The following is an 18,329-nucleotide window of genomic DNA, read 5'->3' on the forward strand; positions in this document are numbered from 1 at the left end:
TGTAACAACACTTTTCACACTCATGGGGCTAGAGTACGTTCAAAATATTTTCAACTTAGAATTACATTATTAAAGACTGATTGCACTTGCAAGTTCTGAAATGGTGTCACTGCTCAAAGTGACTGGAAATTTGAATAATCCCGCCTCCTGTTTATATACTGCCTTACAATTTATAACACATTGTCACAAACCGAATTTCTTGGGGCGCCTGGGTGGCGCAGTCGGTTAAGCGTCCGACTTCAGCCAGGTCACGATCTCGCGGTCCGTGAGTTCGAGCCCCGCGTCAGGCTCTGGGCTGATGGCTCGGAGCCTGGAGCCTGTTTCCGATTCTGTGTCTCCCTCTCTCTCTGCCCCTCCCCCGTTCATGCTCTGTCTCTCTCTGTCCCCAAAATAAATAAACGTTGAAAAAAAAATTTAAAAAAAAAAAAAAAAAAAAAAAAAAAAAAAAAAAACCAAACCGAATTTCTTGAAACGAGTTTCCAAAGGAAGAGTCCTCAAGGTGAGATACGGCTACTCACGGCCAGATCCACTCAATCAAAATCCCGGCTGATCAGTTTCACCTTGTGCTTCCCCTACTCGCTCCCTCTGCCGGACCTGCTCTGCGGACTCACCACCACCCCGGTCGTTCCCTAATCCTTTGCGGTTCCTCACCTCTCCCACCAGAGCTTGCACACAGCCCTCTGACACTGCCCCATTTTTATTTTGCCAAGTTCTAATCCCTCCCAAGTAACCCCCGCTGACTTTGCTACTCACCTGCTACCATCTGAAACTATCCCCCACCACCAACACTCGCTGCTGCTTTTTTTTTTTTTCAACGTTTTTATTTATTTTTGGGACAGAGAGAGGCAGAGCATGAACGGGGGAGGGGCAGAGAGAGAGAGGGAGACACAGAATCGGAAACAGGCTCCAGGCTCCGAGCCATCAGCCCAGAGCCCGACGCGGGGCTCGAACTCCCGGACCGCGAGATCGTGACCTGGCTGAAGTCGGACGCTTAACCGACTGCGCCACCCAGGCGCCCCCACTGCTGCTTTTATAATCATCACCGACAAATTATTTTTATCAAAGGCAACCAACAGCCTCATTCTCTTTGGCCTCTCAGCACCATCTGACACCAAAAGACCGGTCTTTCTTTTTGGGACTCGCTTCTGTGATATCTGGCAGCCGAGATTTTCTCCTACGTTACCAATGACTCCTTTTCCTTGTCATCTTTGTCTTTTCACGCTGGGTATTTCTTAAGGTTCCGTTTTCAGAGCTCTTTCTACTGTACCTTGGTGCTTTCATATTCTCCCACCACTCCACCTACCACCACGATGATGCCTGGTGACTGCTAAATCTTTTCTCCTCAACTACAACTGCATCACCCTCTGTAATACCACCTTTACAAGTGTCTCTTTAACGTCTAGGATTGGATATCCTCCCTGTACCTCAAAATCAACGTGTCCCAGACCAATCATCATCTTGACTTCTTATCAGTTCTGTCTGATTTTCCAACTTCTGCTACAACCAAGTCTCCTGGCACCCCAAGGTGAAGCTTCAGAGGTACCCCTGACTCCAGCCCTCAGCTTGTATGCCTCATCAGGAAGCTGCCAGATTCTGGACATGGGTCTCCCGAGGTTTCCTTCCTACTCGTGGTCACTGCTACCTTTCTGAGCCTAAGACCACATCACCCCCAGTCCAGACTAATCCAACAGCCTCTTCACAATCTCTGCCTTCACAATCTTCCTTGTCCAATTCAGCCTAGGCAACACGGCTGGGTAGGACGCCCTAAAGCTCAAGTCTAACCTTGTCAGCCATCTGTCAAAAAACTTCCGGCCTCCAACTTCCTCACAAAAAAACCAATTTCTTAGCCTGGTTTGCAAAGCCTATTGGATTTGGCTCAATTTATCTTTCCAAACTTATTGCCCATCCCCTAGTTCAACCTATTTGCTCTAAATTTCAGATTTTTAACGAAGAAATGCCACTGCCTATTTCAAAATATCGGGATTAAAAGAAGGTTAAAAGAAGTGAACATGAAATGTTTTTTATGACAAAGTGCTATTCAAATATAAGGTATGTCAACCTAGACACGGATCTTACAACTTTCATAAAAATTAACTCAACATTGATCACAGGCCTAAATGTAAAACACAAAGCTATAAAACTCCTAGAAGATAACGCAGGAGGAAATCTAGATGACCTTGGGTATGGTAATAACTTTTCAGATACAACACCGAAGGCATGATCCATGAAAGAAAGAACAGATAAGCTGAACTTCATTAAAAATTTCTGCTCCGTGAAAGGCATTAAAGAGGATGACAAGCCAAGCCACAGGCTGGGAGACAATGTTGGCAAAAGACATCTGATAAAGGACTATTATCCAAAATACGCAAAGGACTCTTCAAACTCAACAATAAGAAAACAAACAAACCCATCGGAAAATGGGCCCCACATCTCAACAGACAACTTCACCAAAGAAGGGATGCAGAGGACATTAACATATGAAACGATGCTCTACATCCCGTGTCATCAGGGAAATGCAAATTAGAACAATGAGACACCATCCCACACCTGTAAGAACGGCCAAAGTCTAGAATACTGACAACACCAAAGGCCCACGAAGATGGGGAGCACCAGGAACTCTCGTTTATTGCTGGCGGGAATGCCAAATGGTGCAGCCGCTTTGGAAGATAGTTTGTGGTTTCTTACAACACTAAACATACTCTTACAATACGACCCAGCGAGAGCACTCCATGGCATTTACCCAAAGGTGTCAAAAATTATGTCCACACAAAAGCCTGCACACAGAAGCTTGATTCATAACTGCCAAAGCTTGGAAGCAAAACGTTCTTCGGTAGGTGAATGGATAAACTGGGGTACCACAGACAGTGGAATACTATCCAGTGCCAAAAAAAGAAATGCCCTATCAAGCCATGAAAAAAAGACATGACGTGCATATTACTAAGTGAAAGAAGCCAATCTGAAAAGGCTACACTATAAGACATTCTGGAAAAGGTGAAAAACTAGAGGCGGTAAAAAGATCAGTGGTTTTCAGGGTCTGGGGGGAGGAAGTGATCAACAGGCAGAGCCCAAGGACTTTCAGAGCTGTGATAACACTCTGTATCATACTATAAAGGTGGACACGTGTCATCATATATTTGCCCAAACCCACAGAATGTACACCACCACAAGTGAACCCTAAACTATGGACTTTGTAGAGTTACGATGTGTCATTGTAAGCCCATCAATTTTAACAAATGTACCACCTCAGTGGGTGATGTTGATAATGGCAGAGGCTACACATGTGTGGGGGTAGGACACATATGGGAAATCTCTGTACCTTCTGCTCCATTTTGCTGTGACCTAAAACTGCTCTGAAAAAACTAAACAATTTGTTTTTTAAGTTTGCCTTTTGGGAATCTATCTTAATTCCTGGATTCCCCGCCCCTTCTGCTATAACTTACTTGAAGAAAGAAATGATACTTCGTTAATCTTTTCAGTCCTGGCATCTGACCCAGTGCCTAGAGCATGGCAGATGCTTAACAAATAGATGTTGACAACAGCCAGTGCTTAATAACAATGTCTAAGAACTGGGCTAATACTTGACCAAGGAAATCAATGGTAGGCCAATACAAATTTTAACAACAAGATTTCAAGTCCCCAAAGAGCAGAGGAAATCATTTGTCTGAGTAACAAAGATTAATTAATTATACCTAGACCTGACAGCATATTAATGGAATGTCTTTCAGTTCTTTTTAAGATAGGAAGAATTATTCTGAGGCTTATAAATTGCTAATATGAATTGACCTAAGTTTCAAATTGGTGACCTATAATAAAATCAGTTCAACTAGCCAATCTATCCAGTTTACCAATCAGGTCTACCAGTTTGAGTATTTGACCACAATACAGATTAATTTGAGATTTTTCTGGCAAATCCTGAAAACACTGATTCTGTAGAGGTTCAATGTTAAAGGAGTGTAAAGAAATGTTCATGATCCTCTTTATAAAAGTCCTAAAAAATAAAGTATCCAAAGAGAGATTTCACTAGTAAACACAACCTTTAGCATATTTCAAGAGGGCTTCAGAGGCAAGGTGGAACGCAATATTTTTTTTTTTCCTTCTTTTTAGGAAAAGAAAAAGTTAGCTCCAAATCAAATTAATGATATTTTAGATTAAAATACTACATGATCTCTCCTGGGACTGGGCACACACACTGAATACCTGAATGGCAAAACAAAACCTAATACATAAATGTCTACGGGGATTAACTGTAATTTACTTATTAATATTCTCACAGGATGTCTTTCATGAGATCTCACAGGCAAGACAATTAAAACCTGTGGTCAATGACACCAGAGATCATGGACAGCAAATTCAGAGCAAGCTGCTTCTCGATCATGAATAGTAATGAATATATTGTTGAAGATGTCCTAAAATTTGAGGACTTAAAGAGATCTATGAAATTAAGGTACATTTCATCAAGAATATCATATTCAATCCAATTTAACTTGCCATTTTCTCCTGATGAAGAAATGAAATAATTTTTTTAAATACAGTAGGTCAAACCATTCACAAATTTCCAAACCTAAGCCCTATGGCTTGTATGATCAAGGCCAACCCAGCACCCTTGATCAGCCTTTTCTCGTGAGAGGCTGAGGACCTGGGGAAAGGAAACTCCTCCCTGGAGGGAGGGGAAGGGGTGACAAGTTGGCCCTGGGTCCCTTTGGCCTAGGTAAAGAAGGCCAGAGAGTACACAATACTCTGGGCCAAGAGTATCAAGCTGGCTCTTGTACCTGGGACAAAGTCAAGTTGTGGAGAGGAAGTCAATGGAGCCCTCTGGTCACCAGGGAGGCCTCAGAGGTTCAAGAACACCCTGCAATTAGGCCCCTGGCCAGAAAGCAGCAGCTTCCCCAACCCCAGTCATCTTTGCTGAGCCTTCAAGGAGGGACGCCCAAGGCAGCCAGACTTACCAGGGCCCTTCCATTAGGTGATCTGCACCCCAGACTCCTGTGCATACTCTCTGGAAGCAGAGCTGCTGGGGCAACTGGGAGATTTCTGGCTTCTCTACACCCTCAGCTGAGAAGGCCAGCCCTGAAACTTTCCGGGTGATCAAGAACTGATTTCACAGGGCTACGAAATTATAAAATTTTGCCGGAAAATATATTGTCTTGTGTAAAAATATACTCCCTAGACACTTCAAGAGTCGGCAAACATAATTATTTTTATTGGAAATTATACATTATACTGTATCCCTCAGCCAGCTTTTTCTGAATGGTTCTTCATTATTAAAATGGTTCTTTATTATTAATAGTAAAAAAAACCAAGAACATTTTATTATTTTTTTTGAGAGAGAGAGAATGTGGGCACATAATCGGGGGAGAGGGGCAGAGAGGGGGAGAGGGTGAGAGATTAAGAGAGAGAGAGAGAGAGAGAGAGAGAGAGAGAGAGAGAGAGAAGAGGGAGAGAATCCCAAGCAGTCTCCGTGCTCACTGAGGAGCCCAAAGCGGGCTGGGTCTCACGACTGTGATCATGACCTGAGCCGACATTAAGAGTAGGACACTCAACCAACTGAGCCACCTCAGCACCCCACTAAGAACATTTTAAACACAGGAATCCTCTGATTTAAAGAGTGTACCTCGTCCCATTTGCAAGTTTCTGACGCCACAGTAACTTCCTCATATTCTTGCTCCTACAAGCAATATAAATAAAATTACTTTTCACTGCCAACGGTTTCTATTCGAATTTAAAAACTGAACTTAGAAATGTGGTTTCACTGGCATCATTCTCTGATTTCGTGAGTGTCTCTTCCTGTTCCGGCCCATATCATACATGCAGTAGCCATGTCGCTGTTCTCTGGTCGTCCCCACAATTGTTTTCCTTTCACATCGCTCATATGCCAAAAAAATCTTTACACTTATTATAGCATTAGGTGCAAATTCTTCATTCTGATATTCTACGTTTCCATTAACAAGGTCCCATCTCCACGGCTACCTCCAACCTTAATAGTTTCAGGTAGGCTAGGTCCCTGATAGCCACTTAAAACACTAACTTTTAACTCATTTACTGGTCTCATTCTAATCTCCATTCAAAACAGCACTTTCCTCTCTCTTCAGAGATCCATCCGTTGAGGCTCTGACAATTCTACCTTTTCCATGATGCCTAGACTGCCTGACCTCACCCATTTCATCTCCTGTCATTTTTAGCTCTCTGAGCATTTACTAACTGTACCACCAATTAGCACAATTAATTATGTATCTTGTATCTATCTGCCAATGATCCTAAAGACAGAGACACTGCCTTATGCATCCCTGTTTCACAGTATTGACAGAATTGTCATAGGGGCGCCTGGGTGGCTCAGTAGGTGAAGCGGCCGGTTAGTTCTAAAACTAACATCTTTTTTTTAGGATACCACCCTAATACATACTGTCTTGTAGTCTAAAGATAAAAGGCACAAAAAGATGGCATTATAAGACCCTACCCATCCCTATTATTGCATAAAATAAACTGATGACAATAGAAAAATACCTTAAATTTTGGTTATATGTATTTTTTCTCTTACGTGAGGAATATTTTTTAAAACCAGAATGATAGAACATTAAAAACATCAACTAATATTACTTCAGGCATATTAAAGAACCTTGAGTGGAGAAACCACTCAAGCACAATCTTATCTTCTTGGTGAAAAATAGAATACAGGACGCTTTCCCCAACAAAGAATGAAAGAGCCCACCTCCAAATCTGGTTAGAAGGGATACACTAGTGCCTGTGTGAATTTCCTAAGGCAGCGACCCTTTTCCCAAAGGGCACTCTGGAATGTTCTGAGGAGTTTTCTGTAGGCAGCATTTATCTTTCTTTTTAAAAAAAAATTTTTTAATGTTTATTTATTTTTGAAGGAGAGAGAGAGAGAGAGAGACACACACACAGAGTGTGAGTGGGGGAGGGGCAGAGAAAGAGGGAGACACAGAATTCGAAGCAGGCTCCAGGCTCCAAGCTGTCAGCACTGAGCCTGACACGAGGCTCGAACTCACAAACCGCGAGATCATGACCTGAGCCCAAGAAGTCGGACGCCCAACCGTCTGAGCCACCTAGGCGCCCCAGCATTTATCCTTCTTATTTTGATAGTCTGAACTGCCTTCTTTAACAATTTAATCTAAGCTCAGCCACATGAGTTTAGAAAATATTCACCATGATTTAAGGTAAAGCCAAAGCTTAGATATTTACCCTATCCTTATTAGAGCTATGCAAGAATTTCTGAACGCAAGGTTTCATACCAATATTGATTATAATACTTTTGCCTTGCAAACAAATACATTTTCTACTTAATACGGAGAATATTTTACTTAATGTGATTTAGTTTATCAAAGATTATTATGGAACATACATCTTGAAAGAAACTAGAAAAACTATCAAGTTTATTGTTTTCTGCCAAAAGTATATCCTCCATCAATGAGAAACATGAGCCCCTAAATTCGACTTTAAGATTTAAGTTGAGAATACATTATTACTTGGAAATAATGTAACTTATTTAAAGCGATTATTACATATTCTGTAGATGCCGTGGAAGATGCCCCCACTTTCCGGGTCGCCCTGTGGCAAACAACCCTAAGCACTTCATGTGCACCTACATTATTCAATCTCTTCTGCGACTCCAAGGTTACCAAGCTGGTTATTCCATTTTACAGCTGAAAAACATAAGGCTTAGAAAGGCTTTAAATAAGACCATACAGGTCTCAATCCAGACCTGAGGCCTAAATTTGAACTCTTAGTACCTCTCCTAAATTCTCTTCAGAATATTCTACTATTACCGCATTTATATTTTCATGTTACCCGGCAAAATCTTTGAGTGGAAGAAGGTAATCACATAATACGTTCTGAAACAAATATTAAATTATGTGCAGTATGATTTCCATTTTTCATTAATGCGGGGCACTTAATTTCTTTGAAAATGGAAAAAAAATCTATATGAAACAAATATACTGTTTACCTCTAGGCATCAAACATGTGATGAACCTGAACCCACCCCCCCCTTCCCCCTCCAGGATCCACAACAAAGAGGTCCTTATATTTAACGCAGGGCTGCTGCAGGGCCCTGGCTAATTGGCTCCTTGGTCCCCTGAAGTAGCAAACGTACTTCCTCAGGAACCTACCGGGCAGGGAATGACAGACATAGAGTATAGCTCCAAGACTCCAACTAAAAAAAGAAATGGCAGAATTACCAAGTAGTTAGTAAAGAGCTAATGAAGTTAACAGTATACAGTCACTATTTATCAAATATCCTTTCAAAATGTGTCTCGCATTTTTTTTCAATGAGTTTTGTTGCTAGCTACTAACATAACTGTCTCTCCACTCATTCCCCAACTTACAAAATCATTTTTGATGGCCGAGGTTAAGCTCAAAGGCCTCTTCCTTGAGGAAGCACTTCCCAATTTCTAGCCAAGTGTTCGTCTACCTTTTGTCTATCGTGAACTCCGTGTGCAACAACACACAGTTCATTCTGCCTGGACTATGGGTCACTGCTTACATATCCCTCTCCCTAGTTTGCGTGGCTACTAGGACTTTAGTCCACTATGAATTCTATCTTCAAGCCACCCACCCTTAGCCCTAGTAGAGCTACATATACATGTCTGTTACAACAATTTTTAAAAACTGGTGAATTACGTTTTACTCCAGGCCAAGTTGACTCATGTAATTGCTATTTAAGTGGTATTAGCACTTTTGCCAGAAAGGTTTCTAAGATTAAAATAAATACATTAAATACACACATTTTTATCTGATGTATGACATATTATATTTAACATGCAATATTTATATATCACACGTTAATGTTTGTATTATGTTATATAGTAGTATTGTATTATGTTTAACACATCAAATCAAAGAACAATAATTTGTTCTTAAAATATAAGTTCAAGGAGACAAATGTCAAATATCTGGATCCTAATATTCTTAGAAACTAGTTAAACGTATAAAAAGGAAATTGTTTCATAATCAGATTAGTTGCTTTATTTTCTATCATCGGCAGCTATTTAAAACAACCTGGCCACAGGTTAACACTCCTACCATATATTAAAATATAAAAACAGTACCTGTATTTCAAAAGTCAAAGCTTTACTGTTTTGGCAAGAAGTAGCCACGGGTGAGGTCATTAGTCATAGTGGCGCAAAAGAAAATGTTCTAAACACAGAAGCAGGGGCCTGGACAAGTAGTGTATGCAGAAGTAAGGGCTAAGTATGAAAGAAACAGAAGTTATTCTCTTGAAAGAAACAAACAAAAGGGTTCCAACAAGGAAACGATTTGGTAAACTCAAAACCGCTGGAGAGAAGTACATGTAGTCATTACAATGCTAAGGTGAACACACTTTAAATGCATTAAATCCATAAGCAATTACAGAAATCTGCATTGTTGTGTTCAAAGAAGCCAAGTGTGTTTCAGTATTCACAAAATCTCAAGAACTATTATTACTGATACTAATTTCCTTGTCTTCAATAACTCAGAACACATGATTTCAATTTCTAAAATAAAGTTCTAAAATAAACAAAATAGCAACTCATTAAAAAAACCCCAAAACTTGAACCTCTCCATTAAGACTAAAATGTCAACTTTGATTCAAAACTAGGTCTGACATTGTTGTAATATAGATCTTCCTTGACTTACAATGGTGTCATGGCCCAATAACCTCATCATAAATTGAAAATACCATAAGTTGAAAACGCATTTAATAATCCAAACCTACCAAACATCATTGCTTAGCCTAACCTAGCCTATCTTAAATGGGCTCAGAACACTTACATGAGCCTACAGTTGGGCAAAATCATCTAACATGAAGTCTATTTTATCATAAAGTGGTGAATATCTCATGTAACTTATTGACTACTATACTGAGAATGAAAACCAGGATGGCTGTATGGGTACAGAGTGGTTGTTAAGTTGTCTGACCTCGTAATCGAGTGGCTGACCACAAGCTGTGGTGGCTGCCGCTGTCCAGCCTCATGACGGAGGATCCTACAGCATTTCATAGGCCCAGGAAAAGAGCAAATCTCAAAATTCCGAAGTATGGTTTCTACTGAATGTGTATTGCTTTATCACCATCACAAACTTGAAAATTCATAAGGTGAACCATTGTAACTTGTGTTTCATCAAATTTAAGACACTGATGAAAAACATACCATTGGAATGATCCTTGTTTCTTCTGTTTTACCAACCCCCCACCATCCAGACCTCTGCATACAAAAGTAACATCTCCAAGACGTTCCTTTCTTTTCCAACCTCACTGCCAAGTAATCTCCACCAACTCTCGCCCCCACAATCATTCTAACTTTCTAACTAGCTTTTCTCCCCCTTCCCATTCATGTCCCCACCAGAGTCCCCCAAGCTCCAGGGCTAGCTAAGATAATTACTCTGATACTATCACGACCTAAGTTAAATATCTTTCACGGTTCCCCAGTGCCTATACAATGTCCAGTCCTTAGCATGGAATTGAGACCTAATACGTACATGCCTGCTTCTATGAACTCTAAGAGCAGGATTTATACCTTGATAACCTCTGAGTTTCTTGTATATAGTAAGTATCCAGAAATAATGCAAATGAAAATACCATTTGATTCTCAGATCTGAAATTTAGAGTAAATCATCTGGAAGGCCTGGATTAGTCACCCTGAGGAGGCAATGGAATGAATCAGGAGACCTGCAAGGGCTTTCTTTTTATTCTTAATCTTCAGAGTATAACATGTTTATAATAAAGGTCTGCTGATTGTGGGAGTCTTCTGAACCAAAAATCAATTCATACCCCAACAATTTCAAATTTATGCAGGCCGCACCCAATGTCTGAAATTGGGAATCTCTAGAAAGTACCATAAGAGCATGACGGGAGGGACCTGTGCATATTATATAAAAGCTACACTGGTGAAAACCAGTTGCCTTTCTGGCCTTGATCCTGAGAGCTTTAAAGGGAATGAGGAAAGCAAGGTCAATTTGGAATAGACGATTTTAGCCGACAGGACACAGGTAAAGACTAAACAGAACAGCAAATGTCTAAAACAATTAGAATCATATCATTTGTGTCTTTCCAATGTATTGTTCTCATAATGCACAGGTTCATTAATGGCGATTAACAAAGATTATTAATCTATATGTAGCAAGCTTCCCTGCTTGTTGGTCTTACAAAGAAATAATCCTCTCAAATTCTATCTTAAAAATTAAAATTTACATATTGATTTACAAAATTTGGTGCACTGGGGTCACTAGAATATAATCTTAATACTTTCCTATCAGAAATCTCAAGGGGACTTATATACTATATCTTGTATTTGATCATATCATAACAACTTGTTCTCTTTAACTATTGGACTCGCCGTGTTATCCTGTGTCCAGTGCCTAAGAGCTCGTTAATTACCTAAACTATATCTCCATAGGTCTTGTTAATTACCCGTCTCCTGTCTCAGAGGACCTTGTTAATAACTTGTACAGTCTCTCTAAAGAGGTCCTAACAACACATTAAAATTAAAGATGCTTTTCTTTTAGCACCTGTCAAGTGCTGTAAATTGAGAAATTTTCACATCAGTTTATTAGCCTACAGTAGTTTTTGTGGATTTTTTTGGCTGGTTTGCTTCTCTTACAAAATCTCTCTGTATCTTAATCTCTCAGCTCAAAATAACAACAACAACAACAACAACAACAACAACTTAACAAAGTTTCGTCTTTTTTTGTTATGGAGCTTTTTTTGTTTTCAATTTTGAAGTCTATAAATATCAATTTGCATTAGTGAGTTAGCAAAAGGATGGCATGGTCGGTATCTGCAAATTAACCCATCGGGAAATGTACCAATTAATGAGAGCTATTATAATGAGTATTAGGATGACAAAGGGTAAAAAAAGTTTCAAGTGGCATCTGGGGAGTTCGGCAGGAAAGTTCTAGTTAGTGTTGAGGGAACTCATCATATTGCATATTCCGTGCTCCCAGTCACTGTTTCATTGGATACATTCTGCAAATCCCGGGACACTAATGGATTAGTGGCTCTAAAAATCACCTCAAAAGTTTTTGTTTTCTGTCTCATAAATGAGGCTACAAGTTTTCAGCTATGTAAAAGGTGTATAGCCTGTCATGAATAATAGGCAAAATTATCTTTAATATTAGACAAACAAAAAGTAAATACTGCTATTAAAATAAACCTCATGCACTTTAAGGTCTACCACGCCAAAGACTGGGTTGTAAATTCACACGGGAGGGGGACAAAAGGTCCATAAGGAGTGTTATAAAAATGAAGATTTTAAAACCATGAATGGGATTATTTCTTTAGGAGCATTTGTTCGCTATAGCTTTTTAAAATCAAAATGTAGGCCTCTAGTAAACAGTCTTTTTTTCATGAACATGTTCTGCAACTCCATAATAATGATTACACGCTTATAAGCCTATGGTGATTGGTGATTTGTGAAAATAAGAAACACATTTAAATATACATTCTAGGTAACAATTTTTTATACCTTCTAAGAAAGGTATGATACAACCATAGACAGGAATTGACTAGTTAAGGAAAGAAAGAAGGGAGAAAGGGAAGTAGGTCAATGTGATCCCAAAAGTAAAAGGCATTCTGTCATGCAAAATTATAAAATACTAGTGATAGATAGGAGTTCTTGATCTCAGACACTATTTCTGCACTGTCCTAAGAAACAGCTAAAGGGCACACAGGGTTTTCCACAGCAAATACTGTCAATGGAAATCCATGCATATATGTTCCAATAAAATCAGTAACACCCGAAATGATATTATAAAACATACCATTAAGTGAACATAGAGCAACTTTTTGCCACATGGTATTCACAACTACAGTAAGGCGGAAAAATAATGAGGGGAAAGCATGTTCTTTGTGTGAGTCACAAACGGAAGGATATTCCCAAAACGAAATTCTCCACTAAAAATACCTCCCGTAAGTTCTTGCTCTCCGACGAGCTTCCTCTCTTAACATCAAACATCAGCTCTCCATACAGGGTACGCTTATATTATCGACTGTGTATTTTTTTTTTAAATTTCAGAATAAGACATACCCAACGAACTTTCTCCTTAACGAATTCCCTTGACTGGGTAGAGTTCTTCAATCCTACACTTTTTCATGGAGGCTCAGAAGAACACCCATCTCAGAGTTTCTCTTCAAGTTATTACAGGTAGCGTATAAACACACGCATGTTTTGTGTTGTTCGTCACTACTGATGCCTAGGTTTTACCTGAACCCTGAGAAACAAATCATGCACAGAGGCCATAAATATTAAACCGTCAGACATTTCAATGCCTACCATGATTTAGATGTGTCTTAGCTATTCGGCAAAATCTCATAGTCCTCTCCACATCCCTGTTACAGTCAAGCTGATCTCCTTACTTTGGCCTCCACCTCAGCGAAGGCCCTGTCAGCAAAACTGACATGACGTTGTCACCTATTCAACTATGAGTTCACCAACAGGACTCCTCATTCCTATTCATCAATGAGTACTTACTGAGCTCTTAGGAAATACATGATATAATTTAGATTAGTGATTGTTAAACCTGACTGAGAATCAGTGGTTAAGTCTTAAAAATGTTGATTTTTATTTCAGGGCCCATTCCACTAAAGATCCTAACTCAGTATGAGATAGGACCCAACAAACTGTAAGTTGAAAAGAAGTCCCCAGGAGCCCCTGATGATCAGCACTAAGGATGTGCACCGATGTAGGTGCTGTGGGGCACCCACAAAAGAAGAATTCAGCATAGCTGTTACGAAGCTTAGGTAGCTTAGGAAGTCTGGATCTGGTGTTACAAATCAGTGGTTCTTAAACTTTTTTCAACTAGGCTTTTTAAGCACAGCAAAGTTACCATGGCCCCTGTGCCCTAACGATTAATAATAGTGCTAAGGGTTGTGAGAAATAAATGCAAAAACTGCAGTTCACTTAATATTGTAAAGATGTATCATTCAGACAAGGTTTAACCAGTTATGCTTCGTTAGGTGGCCTTCCACACGCGTTCAGGGACACAGGCTGCCCCTCTCTTATGGCTCTGCCCTTCTCAAAGATCTCCACTCAGTTAGCCTGGGGCTCCGCCAACTAGTTCAGTAAACTGCCAAATAATAAATACCTTTGGCTTTGGCCTTCCTGGCCATACAGCCTCTGTTACAACTACTTGACTCTACCACTGTAGCACAAAAGTACCCATAAACCAACGGGTAGGCTGTGCTCCACTGAAACATTCCTTACAAAAATAGGCAGCGAGCCAGACTTGGCCCCCGAGCCTTGTTTGCCAACGCCCTGGTCTAAGGTAGTGAGGAAGAGAGGCAACAGTACGTTGACGACTATCCAGTACGTTTTCGCGAACAGACCTGAAGATGGTCGACATCTCTTCGGCTAACTCTTCATTAAGCCAGAACTTCGTCACATGTCCCCACCTAACTAAGGGTCTGCGTCCGTCTGAAAAGAAAGGGCATCATGTGTGCTGAACACACCCACCCCTTCCACATTCCACTGGAAGACCGGCCCAGTGTCATAGAAGAAATGGCTGTGAACAGATTATTTAAAAATGGTGCAACACACACACAGGGGTTTTTCGTTTTCGGAAAATTATATACTGCTGATGCAAACAGGCACGACTTTACGAATTGTGGAGTTAACCACACAACACATTAGTTGATGCTGATGATGCCAAAGCACCTGTGATTTATAATTAAAAAAAGCAAGCGTAGCAATTTTAAATCACAGATAACTCGATACCCATCATAAAGCGATGAAACATCTTCCTGAAAATGACAAGAATTCCAACTACACCTTCCAGTCCACGTGCAGTAGGCGCTTCTGCAGCATGCCAAGTGTTCAACGGCATCCAGACTTTTCAGAAGTGGCACAGACCACAAAGTCAATGCGGTGTACTCACCGCACCCCATTCAGCTTCTTCCGGGTCCATCGCTGAGCCCGATTTCTTCACTGGCTGCACTGAGGCTGGGACGTGACTGCGCTCTGGCCAAGGGGACATCTGCAGAAGTGACGTACAGCACGGCCAGGCCTGGCACATGAAAGCGTGCTGCGTGGGGGCCTCCGCTCGCTTTGCCTGCCGCCTGACCTTGGGAGACAAGGTGGTAAATGGTGGCACAAGAAAGGAGGAGCCTGGTTCCAGAATACTAGGGTGGCGCTGAACGGCTGCAGGGAGCAAAACACTGGCTTCCCTCGTCCCCGGCATCGTGAGTCAGGAGGCAACGACACGGAGCTGTATGCTTGTACCGTGATAGGTGATAAGCCACTGAAATCTGGGGTTATTACATTACAGCTGGTAACTTGCCTAACACTGGGTTCTTACGAAACTCCAGAAAATGTGCTATTTAGGGTATGAATATTACATTTCAGGAGTCCTTTAAACACACTCAGATTCTGAATAATGCTTAGTTGTACACAAAAAAATGCACGTATCTGCCTTTGTGGCTCTGTCTTCCACGTCCCAGAAGATCTCGATCTCTGCAGCCCACCCTGGGCTGGAAGAGGAGACTGAAGGAATAAAAGCACATTTTAGGAAACCGGTCTGCCAAGCTTTGTATTCATTCACTCAAAAATGTTTTTTTCTAACACCTGCTACCTGCCAAGCATCAGGCTGGAGACTCGGGGCAGAAACACGAATGCCGTGTGGGCACTGCCCTCAAGTTGTCCACGGCGGCGGGAGGGACAACAGTGACCAGCCTGTATCAGTGAACGATGGGAGGCCCGTAGAAAGGAAGACTTACGTAAGAAAATGCTGCAGCACACGGATCAATTACCCTCTCCACCTCCCTAGAAAGAGCAGGCCGGGCTTCCGAGAAGAGGGGAAGGGAGATGAAAGAGACTGCAAGTTAGTGACTGCGAGGACAAGCGTAGAACCCCCGTTCTCTGTTGGAGTAATCCCACAAAAAGCCTGATTCATTTCTCCTATCAGTTTGATGCAAGACTGTAGGACCTATTCCAAGAACAGAAGCAAAATACCTATTTGTTTGTGGTTTACAAGGTGCTTTCTTCAGGTGGATTTCACTTTTTACTAAGAAAAACTGATGTCTAAGAAAGTGTTCCTTGGTCCTTTCCAGTTTTAATCCTACGCTATGCACACGCAGGGCAATACCACGGCCTCCCTGCACCTGCCATCACAGGTGAGCCAGAGATACCACAAAGAACACGATCCAGTTCCACAGCTACCCAGTTTACCCTCAACTTTGCTCAGCATTCTCGCAGACACTAGTCCCAAGAGTCCAGGAGACTCTAAACAGATCGATTTAGCACAACTGGAAAAAAATAACCTGCAGCACACGTCCTAGTGATAGGAGTCCATAGCTCCAAAGGGCCTTCGGTGGAGATATTAATGTGAGCAATCTAAAATGTCTCCTATCACTGAGGGCTGATGTCGGGACGAGAAACAGGACCATACTGTTACGTAACGACATAACTACCTTGACCGTATTCTCCAAATTCCACTCGAGATAAAGCTGCTTTCTGGAAGTTTGAACTGCTTTCTTTTCCAAGATCTATTTATAGTCGATCCTCCTTCACACTATAAATTAGAGCAACCCGCAACCCTTTTATTCCAAATGTGTTACATTTACAAACATGGTTTGTACACAGATGAAAGGTTAACTTCCCAGGAACCTGGATGGTTGTTATCCTCATGCCTGACATCCCAAAGAATAGGGAGAAGAGAAATAAAATTTTTAAATCTTGTTTGTTTTTTTTTTTTAAATGCTTGCGAGCGTTTTATGCATATATCAAGAAACAACTCTAATTCTGATAGAAATAGCACTCGTACTGAAATCGCCCAAACAAAGCCTGAATCGGGCAAAATGCCACACTCACTTTTCAAATCTGTGGCAGTCCATGTGAATAGCCCAAGTAAAGGGCAATTAAAGAGCTGAGGACACTTATTTTTCCATATGCTGCCATAATTTAAAGACCTTATTTTCCTATCATTTCCCATTTTTCTTGCTTTTCCTTGACTCTAAAATTATGTAAATTATCCAATCTCTAAGTTATCTCAGACAGTTGTTTTTAATTATCTTCTTCATAAAAAGAAGTTCAGTGAAAGTGGGGAGAAGCAAATATATTCCTATTTACCCCTGTAATTTAGGACTTAATATATGCAATATACTATGTAAAATCCCAAAATGAAATATTTGAGAGCGGCATAACAAAACTACGGACTCAATAAAACATTAATACCACATGACAAAAATATATTTCTTTGGAGTGTAGTTTATAAAGAAAACCGAACAATACTTTTTAAAGCCATGGCAAATATTTATTGCTAAAAGAAAACGAAAGAAACACGTTTCCCGTGAAAATGTTAAATGCCTACTTTAACGCGTCATTAGGAGATCGGAAGACAGGTGGGAGAGTACGGTCTAAACGGGTGCTTGTTAGCACTGTATTTTTCGCTTCTAGTGGGACAAAACAAAGCACTGCTTTTGAAATAAAGTATGATATGACAGTATACAAAACATAATAACAGCTACCGTTCACGGGTTCCCTATCTGGGCCCTGGCTTTATACCATGTACTTGATTTGTAACTTATCATCACCCAGTCCTACCAGGTAGGTATTCTTTTCCTTGTTTCAAAGATGGAGATGATGAGGTTTATAGAGGTCACAGAGGTAGCGAGCCAGGGTTCCCGCTCCGGTCTGCATTCTAGACATTACTGCCTTGAGGAAAAACTTCTATTTCCCATGGCAGACACTCTACGATACTATTCTATATATAATTGCTTAGGATTCCAATACATTCATCTTAGTCTTTGCTTAAGGTTTCTTTTAATCAGCTGTTCCACGGTGGACTTCTGCAAAATCCATAAGCTCATTTAAAGGTATATTCGCAGTTCCAACTTGTACTAAGGAATAAGAAAAGTACCGTTATATGCATAACTGAGAACTCAGATTTTGAAAACCTAATCTTTATCATTACCATGAGAGTGAGCATTCCCATGCCTACAAATCATCATATAGATGCACTTTGATATATTTACAGTACCCACAAGGGTCACAAAATTCCAGTAAACAGTCACAAAGAAAAGCTACTTCTAAAGAGCCACTTGCTAAAGGCAGGTGACACCTAGTATGAAAACCAGTAAGACCTAACATGAGCCAGCTATTCTGAGAGAATAGCCCACGGGTTGCTATGGTCCACTAATCCTCTCCAGAGAGCCCAGGAACTAATCCCTGGAAAATAATATCTAGAAACACAACACATCCCCTAAATTTCTGGCTTAAATGAACACCCACTGGTGATTCACTCTCACCATGTCTCATCAAAGCTATGCTGCTCTCTTCACAAGTTTCAGTTGAGTTTCTGGCTCACATAAGTAGAAAATAGACTAGGGTAGGGATTAAGAATCTTTT

At 40.7% G+C, this 18,329-nt stretch overlaps 1 protein-coding gene across 2 annotated transcripts in view; it reads right to left on the reverse strand.

Annotated features, from left to right (window-relative positions):
* The window catches only part of RAB11FIP2 (RAB11 family interacting protein 2), a 42,857-nt gene that overhangs the window by 16,370 nt on the left and 8,158 nt on the right, over positions 1-18,329 (reverse strand). The window contains exon 4 of one of the 2 annotated variants that reach the window (XM_047824810.1): positions 14,863-17,821. The exons of the other annotated variant lie outside the window; for it this stretch is intronic. Coding sequence (XP_047680766.1) covers positions 17,788-17,821 — 34 coding nt within the window. The 3' untranslated portion in view covers positions 14,863-17,787. Of the gene's footprint in view, positions 1-14,862; positions 17,822-18,329 lie in introns of those variants that run through there. 2 annotated transcript variants of the gene reach the window in all.

This window comes from Prionailurus viverrinus, chromosome D2 (assembly GCF_022837055.1).
Source record: "Prionailurus viverrinus isolate Anna chromosome D2, UM_Priviv_1.0, whole genome shotgun sequence".
Taxonomy (NCBI): Eukaryota; Metazoa; Chordata; class Mammalia; order Carnivora; family Felidae; genus Prionailurus; species Prionailurus viverrinus.